At 40.3% G+C, this 23,799-nt stretch overlaps 1 protein-coding gene across 1 annotated transcript in view; it reads left to right on the top strand.

Annotated features, from left to right (window-relative positions):
- The first annotated feature begins 11,327 nt into the window (after positions 1-11,327).
- LOC138744150 (disintegrin and metalloproteinase domain-containing protein 9-like) overlaps positions 11,328-23,799 on the top strand; it is a 46,452-nt gene continuing 33,980 nt past the window's right edge. The window contains 6 exon segments of the mRNA XM_069899793.1: positions 11,328-11,511; positions 16,488-16,579; positions 17,156-17,232; positions 18,807-18,836; positions 18,838-18,883; positions 23,357-23,433. Coding sequence (XP_069755894.1) covers positions 11,331-11,511; positions 16,488-16,579; positions 17,156-17,232; positions 18,807-18,836; positions 18,838-18,883; positions 23,357-23,433 — 503 coding nt within the window. The 5' untranslated portion in view covers positions 11,328-11,330.

Genomic DNA, 23,799 nt, shown 5'->3' with positions numbered 1-23,799 from the left:
GCTGCCGGAAGTAGCTGAGGGCGCAGGCGCGGCAGGGGAGGCGGGCGCTCTCTTTCACGTCCGCGCCTCGGGAAGTCACGGGAGGACCCTGCAGTTTCTCATTGGTTTCATCGGACAGAAACTCGTTTCCCATTCTGGCGGCCGACAGTTAACGCTGAGCACAGCATCCCGACCCTTCCATGGCAGGAGAGCTGACAGGAAGGGGGAATGGAAAATGGCTGGGAACAAATCCACCAAGTTCTGGCCAAAGAAATTCCTCTCATCCCTGTTCAAAGGGACGGTTTTGCAATCTGTGGCAGTGCCCTCTGCTCCCAGACTCCTTCACCACAGGGAACATCCTCTCCAAATCCACTCAATCCCGTCCTTTCAGTATAGGATTGGTTTCAATGAGATTTCCCCCCTCATTCTTCTAAACTCCAGTATGGCAAGATTAGTTTGACAGTTAGTGCCGCACGTTTGGCAGTCTCTTCCATCTGAGGCGCCTGCAAGCTCACACCAAGACACAAGAGCAACTTGTCCGTGAACTATTCTTTGCAGACGATGCCGCTTTAGTTGCCCATTCAGAGCCAGCTCTTCAGCGCTTGACGTCCTGTTTTGCGGAAACTGCCAAAATGTTGGGCCTGGAAGTCAGCCTGAAGAAAACTGAGGTCCTCCATCAGCCAGCTCCCCACCATGACTACCAGCCCCTCCCACATCTTCATCGGGCACACAAAACTCAAAACGGTCAACCAGTTTACCTATCTCGGCTGCACCATTTCATCAGATGCAAGGATCGACAACGAGATAGACAACAGACTCGCCAAGGCAAATAGCGCCTTTGGAAGACTACACAAAAGAGTCTGGAAAAACAACCAACTGAAAAACCTCACAAAGATTAGCGTATACAGAGCCGTTGTCATACCCACACGCCTGTTCGGCTCCGAATCATGGGTCCTGTACCGGCATCACCTACGGCTCCTAGAACGCTTCCACCAGCGTTGTCTCCGCTCCATCCTCAACATTCATTGGAGCAACTTCATCCCTAACATCGAAGTACTCGAGATGGCAGAGGCCGACAGCATCGAATCCACGCTGCTGAAGATCCAACTGCGCTGGGTGGATCACGTCTCCAGAATGGAGGACCATCGCCTTCCCAAAATCGTGTTATATGGCGAGCTCTCCACTGGCCACTATGATAGAGGTGCACCAAAGAAGAGGTACAAGGACTGCCTAAAGAAATCTCTTGGTGCCTGCCCTATTGACCACCGCCAGTGGGCTGATCTCGCCTCCAACCGTACATCTTGGCGCCTCACAGTTCGGCAGGCAGCAACCTCCTTTGAAGAAGACCGCAGAGCCCACCTCACTGACAAAAGACAAAGGAGGAAAAACCCAACACCCAACCTCAACCCACCAATTTTCCCTTGCAACCGCTGCAACCGTGTCTGCCTGTCCCGCGTCGGACTTGTCAGCTACAAACGAGCCTGCAGTTCACGTGGACATTACCCCTCCATAAATCTTTGTCCGCGAAGCCAAGCCAAAGAAGAATTACAGCACCAGCGACTTGGATTCGAATCCAGGGCTGTAAGTAAGGAGTTTGTACATTCTCCCTCTGTCTGCGTGGCTTTCCTCCAGATATTCACCATTCAAAATTGTTGTATTTGGAATGCGCAGAAGCATGGGCCAGAAGGGTTCTGGTACAAGATTATAGACAATATAAAGACCCATGGGTGGTAAGATTATGTGTAGGGTTTGTTCCCATCCTCATCGCCACTGTTGTGTAATATACTCACAGTTAAGACTCGGAGACGTGATGCTTTTGCATCCTTCTATTAGACCAGCATGGCTACTGATACACAGGGTTATGCACCAAATGAGGTCTCACCAGTGCCTTATAAAGCTCAACATCACAAGCCTGCTCTTATATTTATTCCTCTTGAAATGAATCCCAGTTTTACATTTCCCTTCTTCACCACTGACTCAAAATGCAAGTTTACCTTGAGGCTATCCTGCCCTAGGACTCCCTGGTCCTTTGCATTTAGGTACTTTCAATTTCCTCTGTAATGGATAAATATTGGGAGGAATTTGGTAAGATTAGTGGGTTACATACATACACACATTTTAAAGCAGATCTTATTTGAAATACTGAAGAATTCATATTCAGTAACATTGCAGAACCTTTCACAAGTAGGTGCTATTGAAATGACATCATTAAATGAATAGACCATTGTTTGGAGGAGACAAACTGGCTATTTAAAAGTACCTACAGTGTGCTCACAGAAAGGTCACACCTGGGTTTTGTTTATCTAAGACAACAGCTTGACCAAGAGAGGAGCACTCCTGTGGTTTGCTGAAGAAGGTGGGGGTTTTTGCAAGTGAGAGAGTCACATGGGCTTCCTAGCAGTTGAAGAGAAAGAGAGAGAGAGGTGAGACCAAGCTCAACAAGCTCTCTCAGCCAGTTGTGTGTGTGTGAGACACTGAAAGCAGCTGAACAGTGAAAGCCAGGAAAAGCTGGTTGGAAACAAAAAGTTCCAGAGCAGTGGATGGTTGGAAGTGCTATCTGTCTGATGTTTCTCTTGGAATAAGTGGAACAGAAAGGAACTCTGTGATAGCCTGAAAGAAAGAGGTTATCATCTGGAGAACCCTGATGGGGCAAGTTTCATCAGCAAGACATTCAGATGACTAATGGTGCTACCTCAGTTGTGGAAATCCTGGAACAACAAATTCCTCTCTGCCAACCCTCCAAGAATCTTCCTGAGTGGTAAACATTTACCATTCGAGCACCAAAGCCTGGTGAACTTTATACATGTTAAATTCTGTGTACAGTATAAGAATTGCCTGCAACCAGAGAACTTGGAAGAAGAAGTGGGATTGAACTGTGAACCAAAGAACTTTTCTTAAATTTACACACACATTACATACACATGCACTTAGAATTAGAAGGGGGTTAATTTGGGTTAGTTAAGTATAGGGATAAGTTAAAGTTTGATTCTGTTTTCATGTTTAAAGTTAATTAAAAACAACTTTTGTTTAAATAACTACTTGTCTTGGTGAATGTCTATTGCTACTGGGTTTTGGGGTCCTTTGGACTCGTAACACCTCCCCATTTAGAAAATACAAAGCCTATTTTTTCTACCAAAGTGCATGACTATACATTTTCCAACTTTGTATTTCTTTTTTCCACTTCTCTGCCCATTCTTCTGATCCGTCTATCTGAAGCCTTCTTATTTCCTCAACACTACCTGCTCCTCCACCTATCTTTGTTTCATCTACAAACATGACTACAATGTTATTCTTTCCAAAATCTAAATCATTAATATACAATGTAAAAAGAAGTGGCCCCATACCGATTCCTATGGAATACTACTAGCAACTGGCAGCCAACCAGAATATGATCCCCGTATTCCAAATCTCTGCTTCCTGACATTCAGCCAATGCTTTACCAATATTTCCTGTTATACCATGGGCTCTTATTACTAGCCTCATATGTAACATAACATAACATAACAATTTACAGCACGGACACAGGCCATTAGGCCCTTCTAGTCCGCACCGAACCAACCACCCCTCTCTAGTCCCACCTCCCTGCACAATGCCCATAACCCTCCATCTTCTTCTCATCCATATACCTGTCCAACCTTTTCTTAAATAATACAATTGACTCCGCCGCCACTATTTCTCCCGGAAGCTCATTCCACACGTCTACCACTCTCTGAGTAAAGAAGTTCCCCCTCTTGTTACCTCTAAACCTCTGCCCTTTAATTCTTAACTCATGTCCTCTTGTTTTAATCTTTCCTCCTCTTAACGGAAATAGTCTATCCACATCCACTCTGTCTATCCCTTTCATAATCTTAAATACTTATATCAAATCCCCTCTCAACCTTCTACTCTCCAAAGAATAAAGACCTAATCTGTCCAATTTCTCCCTATACTCTAGATGCTTAAACCCAGGTAACATTCTGGTAAACCTTCTCTGCACTCTCTCCACTCTGTTTATATCCTTCCTATAATTAGGCGACCAGAACTGCACACAGAACTCCAAATTAGGCTGCACCAACGTCTTATACAGTCTCAACATCACCTCCCAACTCCTATATTCCATGCAATGATTGATAAAGGCCAGCATACTAAAAGCCTTCTTCACCACCCTATTCACGTGAGTTTCTACCTTCAGGGAACGATGTACCTTTACTCCTAAATCTTTCTGCTCTCCTGTATTCATCAATGCCCTCCCATTTACCACGTATGTCCTGTTCTGGTTCTTCTTACCAAAATGAAGCACCTCACACTTATCAGCATTAAATTCCATCTGCCATTTTTCAGCCCACTTTTCTAAACAGCCCAAATCCCTCTGCAATCCTTGAAAAACCTTGTGGCACCTTATTAGAGGCCATCTGAAAATCCAAATACTCCATAACCTCATCCTTAACAATCGACTCCAACATCTTCCCAACCACTGATATGAAGCAAACCATTCCATAATTTCCTTTCCACTGCCTCCTTCCCTCCTTGAATAATGGGATGACATTTGCCATTTTCCAGTCCTCCGGGACTAGACCAGAATCTAGTGATTCCTGAAAGATCAACAGCAATTCCCCCACATTCTCTACCGCTACTTCTTTCAGATCACGAGGGTGCAATCCATCTGATGCAGGAGACTTATCCACCCATTCAGTTTTCTTAGCAACTCCCTTGAAATAGTAGCTGCATTCACTTCCCTTCCCTGATACTCTTTGGTATCTGGCACAATGCTAATGTCTTCCACACTGAAGTCTAATGCAAAATAATCATCTAGTTCCTTTGCCATCTCCTTTTCTCCCATTATTATTTCTTCAACGTCATTTTCTAGTGGTGCTGTATCTACTCTCACCTCTCTTTTACATTTTATATACTTGAAGAAGCTTTATGTATCCTCTTTGATATTATTTGCTTGTCTGTTCTCATACTTTATCGTTTCCCTCCTGCGTTCCCAGTCCGCTATCTTCCCACTAATTTTTGTTTCTTTGTATGCCCTCTCTTTTGCTTTTATGCAGGCTTTGACTTCCCTTCTCAGACACAGTTGTGACATTTTTCCATTTGAATATTTCCACTTTTATAGTATGCATTTATCCTGCACTTTCCTCACTTCGTGCACAAATTCTATTCATTTCTTCTCAGCTGTCTTTGCCCCTTTCAATCTCCTTTGCCAGTACCTCCCTTAACCCACAGTAATTCCCTTTACTCCACTGAAACACTGTCACATCTGACTTTAGTTTCTCCTTGTTAAATCTTAAATTGAACTCAGTCATATTGTGATCTCTGCTACCTAATGATTCCTTTAGTCTAAGATCTCTAATCACCTCTAGTGGATTACACATTCGATCCCCTGGTGAGTTCATCAACCATCTACTCTAAAATGCCATTTTGTAGACATTGTACAAATTCTCTCTCTTGAGATCCAGTCTGAACCTAGTTTCCCAATCGACTTAAATGTTTAAATCTCCCATGACTGCCATAACATTGCCCTTCTGACACACCTTTTATATATGCTGTTATAATTTGTTGTACACATTCCAGTTACTGTTTGGTTGTCTGTATATAACTGCCAACAGTATCTTTTACCCCTTACCAACTCAACCCACAATAATTCTATATCTTCTGATCCTAAGTTACCTCTTACTACCTATCCTTTCAATACTCTGTATATCCTTGGACATTCAGCTCCCAATGACATCCATCCTTTAGCCACTACTTGGCCACAACATTATACAGTACTTGCCAATCTGTAGTTATACTACAAGGTTATCCACTTTATTTTTTATGCTGCATGTATTTAAGTACAAACCTTGAACCCTGTATTAGTAATTTTTTTAAACTCTGTCATTGGTATTCATCCCAGCAGCTGCAATTTGCCCTATCTGCCTGTCCTTCACACAAACTCCCTACCAGCTGTCTCTACTTGGGTGCCAACCATCTTTTCCTCTGGATCTTCATTTTGGTTCCCACACCCCTGTGGATCTAGTTGAAATCTTTCCCCCCCCTCACTGCCCAATAGTATTAGCAAATCTCCCTGCCAGTATATTAATCTGAAATTTGCAGTTTTTCATATGCCTCTGGACTGCCTACTCGTCTGAACTGTCAATCATCTTGTACACCTCCTCCCCTCACAGTTCAGGTCAACGCTAGCTTTGGTAGACAGAAGAGGATTTTCTCCATTTCTAAAAGAAAGAAGAGATCTGCAGAAATTAATTTTTGAAATCTTTATACATTGAAATTCCTTCCTCCAGAAGATGCCAGTTCCTGCATGCTCATGAGCACTTTCACATACAAGGACATTCCAATCTGCGAGTCAAGTGATGGAATAGTGGCCAGTAGGGTAAAACCAGCCCTCTCCAGAAAAAAAGTCAAGAAAAGACAAAGTTCAACAAATATAAAATATAAGAAATAAAAGATAAAGTTACAGAGAAGAGAAAGAAGATGGCACTCAAGAAGGCAAAAGAAAAGTCACCGGAAAAGAAAGAAGAAGACCTTACCTGCACGAAGGAACAGGGAGCCGTGGTGGCGAAGAATGCCCGTTCTCCGAGGTTGGTGCTGGCCCTGCGGAGTCACGGCCCCCCTACTGGTGGACTGCAAAAATGGCTCTCTGAGCAAAACAAAAGTGTCTAACTGCGCATGCGCGAGGAGTCGCGCATGAGCAGTGTGCAATCTAAGGTAGAAGAAAACACCGACGGGAGTGGGGCTCAGCCGAGGAGCGGGCAACCATGGCGTGACCAGCTGAGGGACGCTCAACACCAGGGCTCTCAGCTGGAAGATGAGGAAGGCAGCAGGAGAGAGAGTGAAGTACCAGGTGAGAAAGAAAGTCAACGGGGTGAACGGCAAGAGGAGCAGCAGCAGGAGGCCCGACAGATAAGCAGCTCAGAAGGAGAGGACCAACAGCAAATCTGACAAAATGATACAAGCAACTCATCAGGAAAATCAGAAGAGACACAGATACAAAGAAGAGAAGAAGACACAAACACAGGTACAGACATAGAAGAAGAGGAAGAAGAAGACCAAGATCTTCACAGAGAAATAGAAGGTAAAACAAATGGACAGAATAAAGATAAAGCTTTTTTTCCAAGAACAAATGAGAGCATTAAAAGAACAGTTGTCATTAGAATTTAGTGCAATTAAAAGAAAAATGAAAAAAAACAGAAGATAAAATGCAAAGATTAGAACTAGTCATGACAAAAATAGAGAAAAGAGTAGAAAATGTGGAAGAATGAGAAACGGCTGTAGAAATGGAAGTAAACGACTTAAGAGGAAAATTGGAAGAAAGTGACAAAAAAAATTAAAGCGACACAAGAGATGTTAGCTCAGAAAATTGATATGTTGGAAAATTATAGTTGGTGAAACAACATAAAAATAGTGGGCCTGAAGAAATTAAAGAGAGACTGGGTAGGGCACATAGTGGCAACATCATATAATTCAAAAGCTAGAGGTGTAGCTATATAAATTAATAAAAATGTACCAATCAAAATAGAGGAGGAAATAATAGATCCAGCAAGTAGGTATGTAATGATAAAGTGTCAGATATACTCAGAATTTTGGAATTTGCTCAATATATATGCACCTAATGAGGAGGATGAAAAGTTTATGCAGGATTTTTTTTTTGAAGATTGTAGATACACTAGGAAATATATTGAAAGGAGGGAATTTTAACCTTAATTTGGATCCAATGTTGGATAAAACTGGACAAAAGACAAGCAAAAAGAATAAAGTGGCCAAATTTATGGTTAAATCAATGGAGGAAATGAAACTTATGGATACATGGAGGAGGCAGCACCCAAGAGAGAAGGAATATTCATATTATTCAAGTAGGCATAACACATACTCCAGGATTGAGGTTTTGTTGTCGGCCCATATTCAAGGGAGAGTTAGGAAAACTGAGTATAAAGCTAGATTAATATCTGATTATTCACCCCTGTTATTAGCAATTGAACTGGAGGACATCCCACCAAGAACAAATAGATGGAGGTTAAACTCCATGCTACTTAAAAGGCAGGAATTTAGAGAGTTTATTGAATGCCAAATTAAAACATATTTTGAAATAAACATGGAATCAGTGAAAGACAAATTTATATTATGGGACACAATGAAAGCCTTCATTAGAGGGCAGATAATAAGTTATGTAACTAAGATGAAAAAGGATTACAATTGGGAAATAGACCAGTTGGAAAGGGAGATAGTAAGTAGAGAAAAGGAACTAGTAAAAAGGATGATGTAACGAAAAAGAGAGAGTTGGCGGACAAAAAAATAAAAATACGAAACATTACAAACGTACAAGGTGGAGAAGAACATAATGAAAACAAAGCAAAAGTACTATGAACTGGGAGAAAAAACACATAAAATATTAGCCTGGCAACTTAAAACAGAACAAGCTAAAAGAACTATATTGGCATCAAGGAAGAAGGACAAACAAATTACATATAACCCAATAGAGATTAATGAGAACTTTAAGGAATTTTATGAACAATTATACCAAACTGAGAACGAGGGGAAAGATGATAAAACAGAAGAGTTTTTAGCTAAAATTGAACTGGCAAAATTGCAAGAAGAGGAACAATACAAACTGATGAAACCATTTGAAATAGAGGAAGTACAGGATATATTAAAAAAGATGCCAAACAATAAAATGCCAGGAGAGGATGGATTTCCAATAGAATTCTATAAAACATTTAAAGAGTTATTAATTCCTCCTCTCCTGGAAGTAATGAACCAGATAGAAGAAACACAAAACTTGTCAGATTCATGTAAGACAGCAATAATTACGATAATACCAAAGAAGGGGAAGGATCCATTAACACCAGCATCATATAGACCAATATCTCTACTTAACTCAGATTATAAGATAATAGCAAAATTATTAGCATAAAGATTGGCTGATTGTGTACCAAAAATAGTAAAACAAGATCGAACTGAATTTATTAAAAAAGACGATCAGCGGATAATGTCTGTAAACTTATTAATCTAATTCATGCAGTTCAAGGAAATAAGAAGCGAACAGTGGCTGTTGCTTTAGACACAGAAAAAGCCTTTGACAGAATCGAATGGAACTATTTATTTAAAGTATTACAGAGGTTCAATCTACCAGAAAAATATATTAATTGGATTAAAGCATTATATAATAGACCGTTGGCGAAGGTAACAGTAAATGGATATGTATCGAGCCAATTTAAATTAAGTAGGTCAACTAGACCTACTTAGAACAATTGACAGAACTGATAAGAACAGAAAATAAAATAAAAGGGATAAAAATAAAGGAGAAGGAGTATAAAATCAGCTTCTTTGCAGATTACATCATAGTATACCTAACAGAACCAGAAATATCAATAAAAGAATTACATAAGAGATTGGAAGATGGAGAAATATCGGGGTACAAGATTAATGCAAATAAAAGTGAAGTGATGCCAATGAGTAATGCGGATTATACAGAATTTAAAAAAGAATTACCATTTAAATGGCAAACACAAGTAATCTCATACCTAGGTATCAGGTTAGATAATAACTTAAGCCACCTGTACAAACTAAATTATCAGCCACTAATAAAGAAATTGCAGGAAGACTTAGAACATTATAAAGAATTACCGCTAACATTGATAGTAAGGGTAAACTTCATTAAAATGAATGTCTTCCCAAGGATATAATACTTAATTCAAATTTTACCAATTCCTTTAACAGAAAAATTCTTTGATGAACTAAAGAGAATAATAAGGAAATTCTTGTGGAAAGGGTGAAACTGATGGTAGCGTTACATAAATTAACGGAGAGGTATAACCAAGGTGGTTTGCAGTTACCAAACTTTAAAAATTATTATAGAGCCGCACAATTAATGTATTTATCAGATTTTTACCAGACTTGACTAAGATAGAACTAGCTAAAATAGGGGAGAAGGTACCGGAACATATACTTTATAAGTGGGATGAAAAGCTGGTGCAATATAAAAGCTCACCAGTATTGCATCATTTACTTAATATATGGAAGAAGATCCACTTAGAAAGGAAAAAAACAAATTACCAAATACCAAAATTGTTAATGACACAAAACCCACTAATCCCTTTTACAATAGATAACCTTTCTTTAAGAGAATGGGAGAGAAAAGGAATCAAAAGAATAGAAAGTTGTTTTTTGGGAAATAATTTATTAACATTTCAACAGTTGTGAAGTATAAATATGGAATAACTCATGGTACAATGTTTGCATATCATCAACTGAAAGCTTATTTAAAGGATAAATTGGGAAACAGACGGAGATTACCAGAAGGAAGCAGCTTTGAATTTGTGATTACAGACACAATGATAATTAAAAGATTTATAATGAACATGTACATTAAGCTGCAAGATAAGGAAAATGATGAAATAAGCTATAAACGTAAACAAAAGTGGGAAAAGGATTTAAACATAAAGATAAAAAATGAAGCATGGGAAAAGTTACATTCTGGAACTATGAAGAATACAATAAACACAAGGTTACGCATGATACAGTATAATTAGTTACACAGGGTATATATCACGCCTCAAAAGTTAAAAGAATGGGATTCAACATTATCAGATAGATGTTTTCGCTGTAAGAAGGAAATGGGAACAACAGTACATGCAATTTGGGCATGTACAAAAGTGAAAATGTTTTGGGAAGATCTAAATCAGATATTAAATAAAATAACAAAAAATAACATACCAAAAAATCCAGAGATCTTTCTTTTAAGTAACATAAGAAGTAAAGAATTAGGCCTCAAATTGGATAAAGTGCAAAAAAGATTCAGTAGCAAAAAAATGTATAATGTCAACTTGGAAAATGGAAGAGAGCCTGAGAATACAGCAATGGTACATGGAAATGAATAAATATATTCCATTGGAAAAAATAACATATAATTTAAAAAAATATAGTCACATTATTTGAACAAATTTGGGAACCATACATGGAACATAACGGAGAGGGCTTGCCTCAGACCTCCACCCCCCCCTGAAATGATAAGAAGACAAAATGACTTGATTCAGTGTGTAAAAGTAGATGACACATTTTTCTTGTTTATTTTTCACTGTGTGAAGACATTGTTTCATGGTTTTATTGTATTGTATATGTCAAATATTTATTGGTTTTGGAGGGGATGGGAAGTGGGGAGGGAGGGTAGGGGGGGGGGGGGAAAGGAGAAAATGCCACTGTGTATATTTAATGCAAAACGTTTGTATATATTTTGGTTGGTATGGTTCACAGTGTGAAAAATAAAAAATTATTTTTAAAAAAAAAAGGACATTCCAATCTGATGTAGCATTGCGAGATTTTAGTCTGATGTAGACTGATCAAACTAGTTTTTCAGGTGCTTTTGGGTGACATTTATGCATGATAACAAGGTGGAACGAACCACAAAGAAATTGAACAAGTGCAATAGGGCTGAGATGAAGAATGAGCCCTCACTAATGGCGAGTGGTCTGATCACCAAGTGCCTCTCTAGACCATTCTGTTGCTTGATGGTGTTAGTGGAGCTTTTGCTGGGATTATGTGTCAACAGCCAGGCAGGTAAGAATCAGTGCATGAACATTTTCATGGGACTTGGTTGGAATTGTTATTGGAGGTTTGGGTCAAATGTAATATATGTGATTCCCTCAACCTTATCCTACTAACCCAGTGGTTTCAAACTTTTTCTTTCCACTCACATACCACCATAAGTAATCCCTATGCTATAGGTGCTCGATTAGTAAGGAATTACTAATGTGAGTGTGAGTGGAAATAAAAAGTTTGAAAACTACTTTTCTAACCCACATGTTAATTGCATGGACAGAAATTGTCTGGCTTCAAAAAACTGGGCTTTTCGATCAGCAATTTCATTCAAATTTTTGAAGTTAAATTTGTTCCTGATTAGCAGCTTGACCGAACCAAAAAAGAATGTTTAACCTTCCATTATACAATATAATTGACGTAGAACTATACAAAATAGTTCTTAGATGCTTAACATAGGCAAACACAAAACAAATGGGAGATTAGATTAAGTTGTGTCCATTATCAAATCTGGATAGTTGAGGGGTTCTCATTGATAAATCTACCCTTGTCTCAGAAATCAAGTTAAAAAGTATTCAAGGTCTGATTGGACCACCGCACATTTTGCATTATCGCTGTGCTGAATTGTTTAAATTCTATGTCAATATTTTGTTGTCGGCTTCCTTTCTAGAAGTCAATCTTAGACTTGGTCTGTAATGTCCATAATTGCTTCTAAATGTTTTTCACTTTCACCTTTAATGATCCATTCTTCTTTTCTCAAAACTAAAATCTATCAAATACAAAATCAATATTACATTTTTTCTGTCACAGTTCCACTTGACTGCTTATGCATTACAGTACCTCGATTATATTTTACAATTCACTCTTTTCCCTAGGTTGATACTGTATCCAGTTTATTTTGATTCTGAAACTAAAACAAATGCTGCTTGTTCTCTGAGTTTTTCAAGCAATTTTGTTTTTGTTTCATATTTCTAACATCTGCAGATCTTTTCACTTTTAGGTTTATTCAGAGCCAAAGGGATTCAGAAAGATATAAGGGGCAAAGAAATGTCAGGCGGAGTTTATCCTGATGAGTGGAAATTTGAGGGTGCAAGTCCATAGCTCTCTGAAAGTGGTAACACAAGCAGATAGGATGGACCATGTGGGGCACACAAGAGACTGCAGTTCCTCGAAAATGGAACAAAAATAATCTGCCGGAAGAAGTCAGCAGGTGGAGCAGCATCAGTGGGAGAAAAATATGGTGAATATTTCAGGACAGAACCCTTCATCAAGACAGAGTGGGGAGAGGAGATAGCTGGTACAATAAAGGGCCAGTCCAGATCTGGTGATCCAGGGAGGGGTGAAGAACAATGGTCAGAGGACAGTTGACTGGTAGGTAGCCAACAAAGGGAGAGAGATGAAAGAAAAAGGGTCAAATGGAGGAAGTTAAGTCATTCAGGATAGAGGGCTGTGAAGACAAAGGCTGTGGTTCTAGAATCTGATGGGAAGAGAAGATAGTAATAATGGTATAAAAAAAGCTGCTCGGGGTGAGGTGAAGGACAGATGGGACACAATGGAACTAAAGAGTGGAGAGGAATAGGGAGATGAATCCTGTAGGACAGGAGTGGCCAAACTTTTATGATTGTGGGCCATATACAGAAAATATAAGGAGTCATGGGACAAACTATTTAAGCCCAGCCATTTTCAACCAGCTACTGTTGTGTTCAAGAATAGGTTGATGCGTTCAAAGAGAATCAAGGCTGGACACGTGTTATCAACAAATAGTGGTCTTTGTTTATGCATGGGGAATTTCACAAAGACTAACATACACAGCACACAGGCACGGTATGCTGAGAAACAAGAGTTTAACTTCTTCAGCACCCATCACCCACAGGCACGGTATACCCAGAAATGAGGATTTAACTTCTTCAGCATCCACCACCCATAGGCACAGTATACCATGTGACTAATGAATACATACAGATGAACCTGATCTCCTCTTTTGCTACGGCTTGGGTTCCGGGACAGGCCCATTGAGTTAGCACTCCAGAACTGGCCATGGCTTGCGGCATGGAGTTCAGTAATGGTCACAACTAATGAACACCTACTCAGCAATAACATACAAATAATTACACATTAGGTATGATTAAATCACTGCTAAACATTCTCAACTCCCAAATGGGAACATGAGGGTTAAGCACACATTACCATTAACTCACTCTATCTCTAGCAGACACAGCACACCAACAAACAATAAATTGACTACAACTAACCAGTATATCAAATGAACCTGGTCTCCAGCATTGCCCAGGATCCAGGATAGGCCCTTTGCATTCGGCCCTCCAGTTCTGCCCGTGGCATGGCCTCCATGCAGCAGCACCGAGAGAGAGAGTGAGAGAGCAGAGATTGCACATGCTCTGCTTTTTCATGCAAGACCCATCCACGTGTCCTGCATAGACCAATCATGCATCAGCCTCACCTGTGGGTAGATCTAACCCTTGATTGGCAGGTGAGGTGACTTTTGACTAGGCTCCAGCCAGAGAGGTCACATGACTCTCCACAATCCATATCCCCACCACCCAATTCCAAATAGAGAGGCCTCATAACCCTCCACATTCCACACTGCAGTTACACTCAAGAAAAACTGTGGTTTTAGACAAGAAAGCCCCAGTGCCGTAGAAAATTCTTGTTCCATTAAAATAACTGTACAACACTATTCAACAGTTTAACTCTTGACATTATAGTATTTTACTGATGTACTCACATATTACAGTAGGCATGTTGCTCTTGAATTTAATTTAAATTAATACAGTAAAACTCCTTAAAACTCTCAAAAATCAATACAAAAAAAAATGGTGCAAAATAAGAACAGGAGAAATGATCAAGAAAGGGGCAAGGCAGTCTCCAACATTTCTTCACAACTCTCAGTGAATAGAATTCATGGTCCACATGTCCACATTAACGATTATAATGCAATGTGTAAATCTGTAGATAAGCTATTAAAGTTAACAGATTTCTTGCAAATCAAACAAACACACTTCTACTTGACTTCTGTGAAAAGGTATTCATTTTCCAACCATGTCTCAAATTTATGGCACTCTGTTGCTATTTTCCATCTTTTTAGTTCTATCATGATTAATTAACTGAGGTTAATTAACATTTTTAAACTAAGATGAATGTTTTCATCAATGAGTAACATTTCAACGGTCAGTCTAGTAGTTGTTCAAATTGGTAGCAACATCTAGGGTTGAAACTAAGAAGTGTATAATGTACATGCAGTGCAATTTATAGTTAGAGACAGTGTTCTAACTATAAAAATGGGCAATGGGCCCCAATTGGCCTGGGGGCTCCAGTTTGGCCACCCCTACTATAGGGAAAGAGTAGTTTGGAGAGGATGGAACCAGAATGGGAGGGGTTTTAAGAATGGATGTGGGCCTGGGAACTATCTCAGAAGAAGAGAGAGGGGACTCAATCTTTGAAATTGGAAAATTCAACATTCATATCATTGTGCTGAAGACTCCCCATGCAGAATATGAGATGTTTTGTCTCTAGTTTATATGGTTCCTCACTTTGGCAGTAGTAAGGCCCAGGACTGATAGGTTTTTGTAGGAATGGGGAAGGGATTTGATAGGCCATGCAATCAGGAGCTAAAAATGGCCATTGCATGTAGCGGTTTCCAAGTCTGTGTTTGGTCTCAGTGATATAGAAGAAGCCATGACAGGAGCATTAAATGCAGCAGATGAGGTTTGAGGAGGGCACGTGAATCTTTGCCTCACATGGAAGGGCTGTTTGGGATCCTGGATGATGGTGAGGAAGAAGGTGTATAAACAGGTGTTGCACCTCCTGTGGGTGCAGGGGAAAGAACGAGGGGTCACAGAGAGGTGGGTGGAAGCAATCCCTCAGGAAGCCAGAAAGGATAGAAGGCATTTAGGGCTTGATGTGTCTGCCAGTTGCAGCAAGTGGAAATGGCAAAGGATAATGTGTTGAATGCAAAGGCAGGTGGGCAAATGTGAGGCACAAGGATCCCTTTCCTTTTTCTGTTTGGAAGGGCCTTGCCTTTATCGTTCAGGTCATTGAGTGTTAAAGACCGGTTTCAATTGGTTACTCTTGACATATTCTGTGCAGTTCTGGTTCCCACGTTACCGGAATGATGCAGAGGCTTTCAAGAGGGTGCGAAAGTAGTTCATCGGTATGCTGGGTTAGAGTGTACAGGTACTCCCTGACTTACGACCATAATTCAGACCGAAGGATCGGTCGTATCTCAGAATGGACGTATGTTAGAATTGCATACTTACCTTGTTAGTTGGCATCCTGGGAACCATAGGCTGGGCGCGGCCATCTTGATTCCATCTTGAGTCTTGACAACATCTCCTCAATTAGTGATCTGCAATGGTCTTCAGGACAGTCTTGACAATATCTCCTCAATTAGTGATCTGCAATGGTCCTCAGGACAGTCTTGACAACATCTTCTCAATTAGTGATCTGCAATGGTCTTCAGGACAGTCTTGACAATATCTCCTCAATTCGTGATCTACAATGGTCCTCAGGACAGTCTTGACAACATCTCCTCAATTAGTGATCTGCAATGGTCTTCAGGACAGTCTTGACAACATCTCCTCAATTAGTGATCTGCAATGGTCCTCAGGACAGTCTTGACAACATCTTCTCAATTAGTGATCTGCAATGGTCTTCAGGACAGTCTTGACAATATCTCCTCAATTCGTGATCTACAATGGTCCTCAGGACAGTCTTGACCACATCTCCTCAATTAGTGATCTGCAATGGTCCTCAGGACAGTCTTAACAATATCTCCTCAATTAGTGATCTGCAATGGTCCTCAGGACAGTCTTGACAATATCTCCTCAATTAATGATCTGCAATGGTCCTCAGGACAGTCTTGACAATAACTCCTCAATTAGTGATCTGCAAAGGTCCTCAGGACAGACAAACAGGACATTGAAATTTGAGAGTTGTTCAGATTATAATTCATACCTTGTTTTTGTGTTTCACTTTATTAGATGCATCTTCCCATCAAATATTGAATCTATCTGCCTATGAAATCACAATTCCTAAACTTCTACAGGAACGACAGAAACGAACTGTTGAACAGGTATTTGAAATGTTGTAAAGTTCCTCCATTCTGGATCTTCTGCAGTGCATTTCACATTAGTAATTATTATTCTGATTCATAAAATGTATCAATAAAATATTAAAAGAATTGGAATTAATATTGTAAGAAATATTGTCAGCTGCTGATTTTTAACCTCTCACTTTTACACTTCTCTACATACACCAGTGAATTCAATTTAAAATCAATTTTCCTCATATATCCTTTTCCTCCTCTGCTTTTACAACTTTTTTCCTGTCTAGGTTTTTCTTACCTCAGCCCCACAATTTGGAGTACATTCTATTTGCTCTTCCCCCTCTTTTCCACTTTGCAATAACGGCTGATTCAGACATATGTGGAGTAGTTAAAGTTATTTTCAAACATTCCATTCTGACTCCTCAGAACTTAACAGGAGGAATTTGATGTTCCATTCAAAGGGTCTCTAATTTTTCTATACTTCACTGGAGTTATACATCCATGCTATTTCTTCTAAAAAGCCATGCAACGATCTTTTGTAAAGTCGATAAATACAAGAACTCTGACCTATATAAAATCTGAAATTTATTGTCATTAATGCAGGAACAATGGGGGGATCAGGTCTTGTATTCAATTGATCTGGAAGGTGAAGAGTACATATTAAAACTAGAAAAGAACAAGTAAGTATTATTAATAATGTTATTGTGTTGAAATACGTTGGGTTAGAAATTACATTGCCCAGCATAGCATTATGTGAAAATATGCAGTCAGTTTTTAAAACATGATTGATCAACTGAATGTCAGCAGGTAATTCATACTTTCAATTCAAGACCTCCATATTCACTCATGATTCTCTTTGATACCTATGAGCCTCACTTATTCTGATCCTCTCTCCAGGACGTCATCACCTTCCCAAATTAACTGACCAATTCACTTCTTCCACAATTTTTCCATCTTAAATGCCCAATGCTTCAGCCCTCATCTGCGATATTATTTATTGCCTAGGACACTGTAAAAATTGGCATGGACCCCTTACTTAATATCATTTTTATCCCATCCCCTTACTTCCCTTCCTTATACAATTTATGAAGCAATCAATAAACATATTAATACACAATCAATTAACTATCCTTCCCCACAAAAAAAATGTCTGTATCATTTTATTTGCAAGCAGGGGGAATTAATCAAACTGGGTACCAGTATTCTTCAAATAAGGTTTCCATATTTTAATAAATGTGTCATAATTCTTCCTTATATTGTAAGTGATCTTCTCTAGGGGAATACAATTCAGCATTTCAATATTCAATCATGAGATGGTTAACTGGGAGTCGGACTTCCATAAAACTGCTGTACACTTCCTTGTGACCTTCATAAAAGAGATTTGGTGTTTTGATAACTTAAAACTCATGTCGCCAATGTCTCCCAAAAGATATTAATGGATCTTGTGGAAAATCCACTGTTGTAATTTTCTGAAGAATGTTCCTGAAATTTACCCAAAAAGGCCTTACCTTTGTACATAGTAAAATTATCTCTGTGGAATAAAGTATAACACTTCCACTGTCTCAAGGAAATCTGTGGCCCTTGATGACTTAAAATGGAGGAGCATTCAAGATGGACCTTAGAACCTCACAGAAATGATGGATAGAGCACATCCCCTTGAATACAACCCACTCACACACCCTGTCAAGCACCTGTAACTGGTTCTACATTGGCCACCTCCTAATCCATAAAACTGGATTTTATCCTCCTGAGGGATGACCAGGGAAAAAGAAAGAGAAAAAAATATATTTTTGGACAATGTATTTCAACAATGTGAGTTTATTTTCATATACATGTCCCAACCCACCAATTTTCCCCTGCAACCGTGTCTGCCTGTCCCGCATTGGACTTGTCAGCCACAAACGAGCCTGCAGCTGACGTGGACTTTTACCCCCTCCATAAATCTTCGTCCGCGAAGCCAAGCCAAAGAAGACATGTATGATGTACAGATGCACTGAAATTGTTCCTTGCTGCAACCTCAGGGGTACATAAGATAAGCCATCTATAATAGTAACACTCTAAATAACTACAAATGCCAAGACAGGAAAAAAACAAATAAATATCAAAGGATAGATAAATTTGTTGGCTTGGAATTTCAGTAGGGCATCCTAGTAATGTCAAAAACAGTTCATAAGTAGAAGTCCTTTGTTTTCAGTATTCTGTTTCAGCTGGAAAGCTGTCAAGTACCTAAAATGAAATATTTTTTGTTTCATAGGAAGCTGCTTGCTAAGGATTTTGTGCAATATATATAGTAAAGGTGGAAAAATGAAGTCATCTGAACCCAAGATTCAGGCAAGTGCCAGCTGTACTTGGAAATAGTTAATGATTCCATAAACATTGACAAAAAGCGCTTTTAAGCCACTAGATCATAACCCACCACTCTGAAATCTCCAACTCATCTCACTGAAACCTTATCTCCTGACCCTTCAAGAATCCCCAACTCCTCTGCCACTATATATCTCATTATCAGCCTATTCCTAATGCTGTCCTTTTATCCTAATTTAAGGCACCGATCCCAATTTCTCACCTGCCCACTCTTCCTCATCCTGACCATAGACCTACAATGTCTCTCTATTATCTCCTCTGCAAGACAATAAAGGGCTCCAATGCTTTCATCTATTCCTTTTCCAAATACAAATGCTGATGTCATCTTTGAACAACCTCTTCACCTCCCAAGCCATAGGGCCATAAGACATCCTGGGCTCCTCATAGCCAGCTTTTGACCAAATACATTTCAGTTTGCTCAAGTTCTTGGAGAATCTTAAAGACATGCTTTGTGTAAACAGGCCCTTCAGCCCATTGAGGCCATACTGACTATTAACCCACTTTACATTAATCCTACATTAACCTTTATTCTCCCCAAATTTCCTGCAATTTCACCCCAATTCTACCATTGATCTACATACTATGGGCAAATTACAGAAGCTAATTAACCTACCAACATGCATGTCTTTGGGATGTGGGAAGAAACTAGAGCATCCCAAGGAAACCCATGCAGTCACAGGGAGAACATGCAAACTCCATAAAGGCAGCACTGAGGTCAAGATTGAACTAGAGTCTCTGGCATCATGAGACATTGACTCTACTAGCTGCACCAGTGTGTTGTCTTGTGCCTAGTAGTTTACTACAGCGGCCATCTGACACACCCACATACTAAACATTTGAGACATGCAATTGAGTGTTTTGGAATGTTGCAATGTGCTAACTTCCTGGACTTTGTTGCTACTTAGGGCGAGACTGATTGATGAAGTTTCTGTTTGAAAAGCTAAACAAGAAATTCCAAATCTAAAAATAAATCTCTCAGAATAATGGAAATGCAGAGCAGCTACATTAGTGGGAATTGACACACCAACTGGATTAGTACATTTAGACATACATACAGCATGGTAACAGGTCATTTTGGCCCATGAATCTGTGCTGCCCAATTTACACCCCAATAACCCACATCCCCACTATGTTTTGAACGGTGGGAGGAAACCAGAGCCCTGGGAGAAAACCCAGATATGGGGAGAACTTACAAACTCCTTACAGACAGTGTGGGATTTGAACCCCGGTCCAGTCCCGATCACTGGCGCTATAAAGGTGTTGCGCTAACTGCTACGCCATCCATGCTGATAGATAAATAAGTACTTCATAGTGACATGATGAGTCAAAAGGCCTGTGGCTGTGCTATATGATTCTATGATTTCACAAGATTTTATATATCCCTTTGTTCACCATAATTGACTTCCATCCAGAGAGAAAGAGCAAAGAAAATCAGTTCCTGATCACTGTGGAAAAGTATGTGTGCATGTAGGTGTAATGGAAGACTTAAACCGTGTTTTTTACTTTTGCAGCCTTTGCTTCTGCAGGGCTGAGAACCTGCTTGTTGTTTTAGAATCAGCAGACATAAGCTAAATTCCACCGAGGGGCCAGAGATGCTGTTATCTGACGAAAGGACATCTGTGTACCAAGAACATTTAATCTTCCTGCTTGTTTTGATCACAGACTGTCAGAAGCCTAGCCTTGATGCAAAATAAATCATTGTATTCAAGGTGATAAGCTGAAAATTACGTTATTCGATAGAAGCCTAAGCATGCTAGCGTGCTCGCTTATCTTTCTTGCTGTGCTGGAAATAGTGCTTGAGTAAGCAGTGTTTGGGTAATACAAGTGTGATAGTATAGATCTATCACCAATGTATATAGTGTATATAGTTACAGTATCTAGACTGTGCTTACAGCGATTGGCTGAGAGCTAAGCCACGCCTACTGTCTGGGGTTGTGTCCCTAGCCAAGTCGGATCATTCCGGACTGGTCGGCCACCTGTGAAGAGCTCCTGTCTTTTGCTAATAAATGCCTTGGTTTGGATCAACAAGTCTTTGATTCTTTCGACGAGCTCTACAATAAGCCATGGTCCCGCTGCTGAAGTCTGAGACTCTCCGAGAGGTGGCAACATCTCTCAGCAAGAAGAACTTCTAGAGTCCGGCAACGTCCCAGTCGGGGGAGGTGGAGAAGCTGCTACCGGCACCCTGACAATCTACTACAAGTGTGCAGTTGTTGCCTCGCTTCGGCAGTTGGGACCAGTCCAGGCGTTGATAAGTATAGTTGGGAAAGGCTTGCATATTGTAGTTTGAAATCAACTTTTGAATTTGTAATAAACATTTGTATAAACTGAACTGCTCTTGGTGTGTGTGTGTGTCTATTTTCTTTCGGTAGCTCAAACACTGTGACCAATCTAAAATGAACAAAGTTTACCCAAGACAATTGGCGCTGCGAGCAGGGTTGGTCTCAAGATGTTTCGCTGAAAGAAAGAGGTGAGCCCTGAGCAGTTCTTGATTCCAGGATGGACTTCCAAAGACGATGGGTTTGGCATGATGGCCAATACCCTGTCTTTGTTGGGACCACCCATTAGTTGGGATGAGAAGTTTACCCAAGACAGCAGATACATGCACATATGCTGGATAAGCACAGAACCTTATTCAGTTTCAATCTTCTCATTGTTGTCAAGAGGGAAAACAAGCCCAGTCTTACCTGATGTACACAGAATTGAAAAATAAACTGGGGATGTTTTCAGCCAAAGCACATTAGTAGTGGAGCAATATGTGGCTTGGCTTGGCTTTGCGGACAAAGATTTATGGAGGGGTAATGTCCACGTCAGCTGCAGGCTCGTTTGTGGCTGACAAGTCCGATGCGAGACAGGCAGACGCGGTTGCAAGGGAAAATTGGTTGGTTGGGGTTGGGTGTTGGGTTTTTCCTCCTTTATCTTTTGTCAGTGAGGTGGGCTCTGCGGTCTTCTTCAAAGGAGGTTGCTGCCCTCCGAACTGTGAGACGCCAAGATGCACGGTTTGAGGCGATATCAGCCCACTGGCGGTGGACAATTTGGCAGGCACCAAGAGATTTCTTTAGGCAGTCCTTATACCTCTTCTTTGGTGCACCTCTGTCTCGGTGGCCAGTGGAGAGCTCGCCATATAACACGATCTTGGGAAGGCGATGGTCCTCCATTCTGGAGACGTGACCTACCCAACGCAGTTGGATCTTCAGCAGCGTGGATTCAATGCTGTCAGCCTCTGCCATCTCGAGTACTTCGATGTTAGGGATGAAGTCATTCCAATGAATGTTGAGGATGGAGCAGAGACAATGCTGGTGGAAGCGTTCTAGGAGCCGTAGGTGATGCCGGTAGAGGACCCATGATTCGGAGCCGAACAGGAGTGTGGGTATGACAATGTCTCTGTATACGCTAATCTTTGTGAGGTTTTTCAGTTGGTTGTTTTTCCAGACTCTGTGTAGTCTTCCAAAGGCGCTATTTGCCTTGGCGAGTCTGTTGTCTATCTCGTTGTCGATCCTTGCATCCGATGAAATGGTACAGCCGAGATAGGTAAACTGGTTGACCGTTTTGAGTTTTGTGTGCCCAATGGAGATGTGGGGGGGCTGGTAGTCATGGTGGGGAGCTGGCTGATGGAGGACCTCAGTTTTCTTCAGGCTGACTTCCAGGCCAAACATTTTGGCAGTTTCCACAAAACAGGACGTCAAGCGCTGAAGAGCTGGCTCTGAATGGGCAACTAAAGCGGCATCGTCTGCAAAGAATAGTTCACGGACAAGTTGCTCTTGTGTCTTGGTGTGAGCTTGCAGGCGCCTCAGATTGAAGAGACTGCCATCCGTGCGGTACCGGATGTAAACAGCGTCTTCATTGTTGAGGTCTTTCATGGCTTGTTTCAGCATCATGCTGAAGAAGATTGAAAAGAGGGTTGGTGCGAGAACGCAGCCTTGCTTCACGCTAATGTTAATGGAGAAAGGTTCAGAGAGCTCATTGCTGTATCTGACCCGACCTTGTTGGTTTTCGTGCAGTTGGATAACCATGTTGAGGAACTTTGGGGGGCATCCGAGGCGCTCTAGTATTTGCCAAAGCCCTTTCCTTCTCACGGTGTCGAAGGCTTTGGTGAGGTCAACAAAGGTGATGTAGAGTCCTTTGTTTTGTTCTCTGCACTTTTCTTGGAGCTGTCTGAGGGCAAAGACCATGTCAGTGGTTCCTCTGTTTGCGCGAAAGCCGCACTGTGATTCTGGGAGAATATTCTCGGCGACACTGGGTATTATTATAATAATACCTAGGAGCAATATGTAGTTGGAAGCAAAGAGAGCATATGGAAAGCGTGGCAACTCTTTCTCCACCAGTCACCTTCTCATTAAAAACAATACCCAAATCTCAGCACCAATACTGGCACCAAAGAAGAAGTATTTGTTCTTATTAATGTTGTTATTCTCATTTTATGTAATGAATTATTTATTTCAGACCCATTGCTACTACCATGGGATTGTGGAAGGTGTTAAGAAATCACAAGTTTTGCTCAGCACATGTTTGGGTGTCAGGTACTGTATTCTTTCTCTCTTAAAATATTTTATAGATATTTGTACAATAGGAAAAAAATAACAATACATTATATGTGGTATAGAACTAGTTAAAAAAGTTACAATAATGATCATATGTAAAAATTCAGGTCCAATAGCCCAAAACTAATGTTACAATAGAATCTAAAGAAAAAAAAGCAAGCAAACAAAGAAGGATAAATTCTAAACCACTTCCCCTAAGCAAGGTTGAAGGTTGACATTTTTAAAAAAAATTCAAGAGGCATAATCTTGGAGAGAGAGAGAGAGAAGTTCCAGATCAACACTAACTCTTAAGGTTATAATAATTGTCCATAAATGAGCCCCATATTGTTTGGAATTTGAATCAAT

This window comes from Narcine bancroftii, chromosome 10 (assembly GCF_036971445.1).
Source record: "Narcine bancroftii isolate sNarBan1 chromosome 10, sNarBan1.hap1, whole genome shotgun sequence".
Lineage (NCBI taxonomy): Eukaryota > Metazoa > Chordata > Chondrichthyes > Torpediniformes > Narcinidae > Narcine > Narcine bancroftii.
Note: the sequence above shows the minus strand (reverse complement) of the source record. Positions and strands in the feature narration are given on the sequence as shown.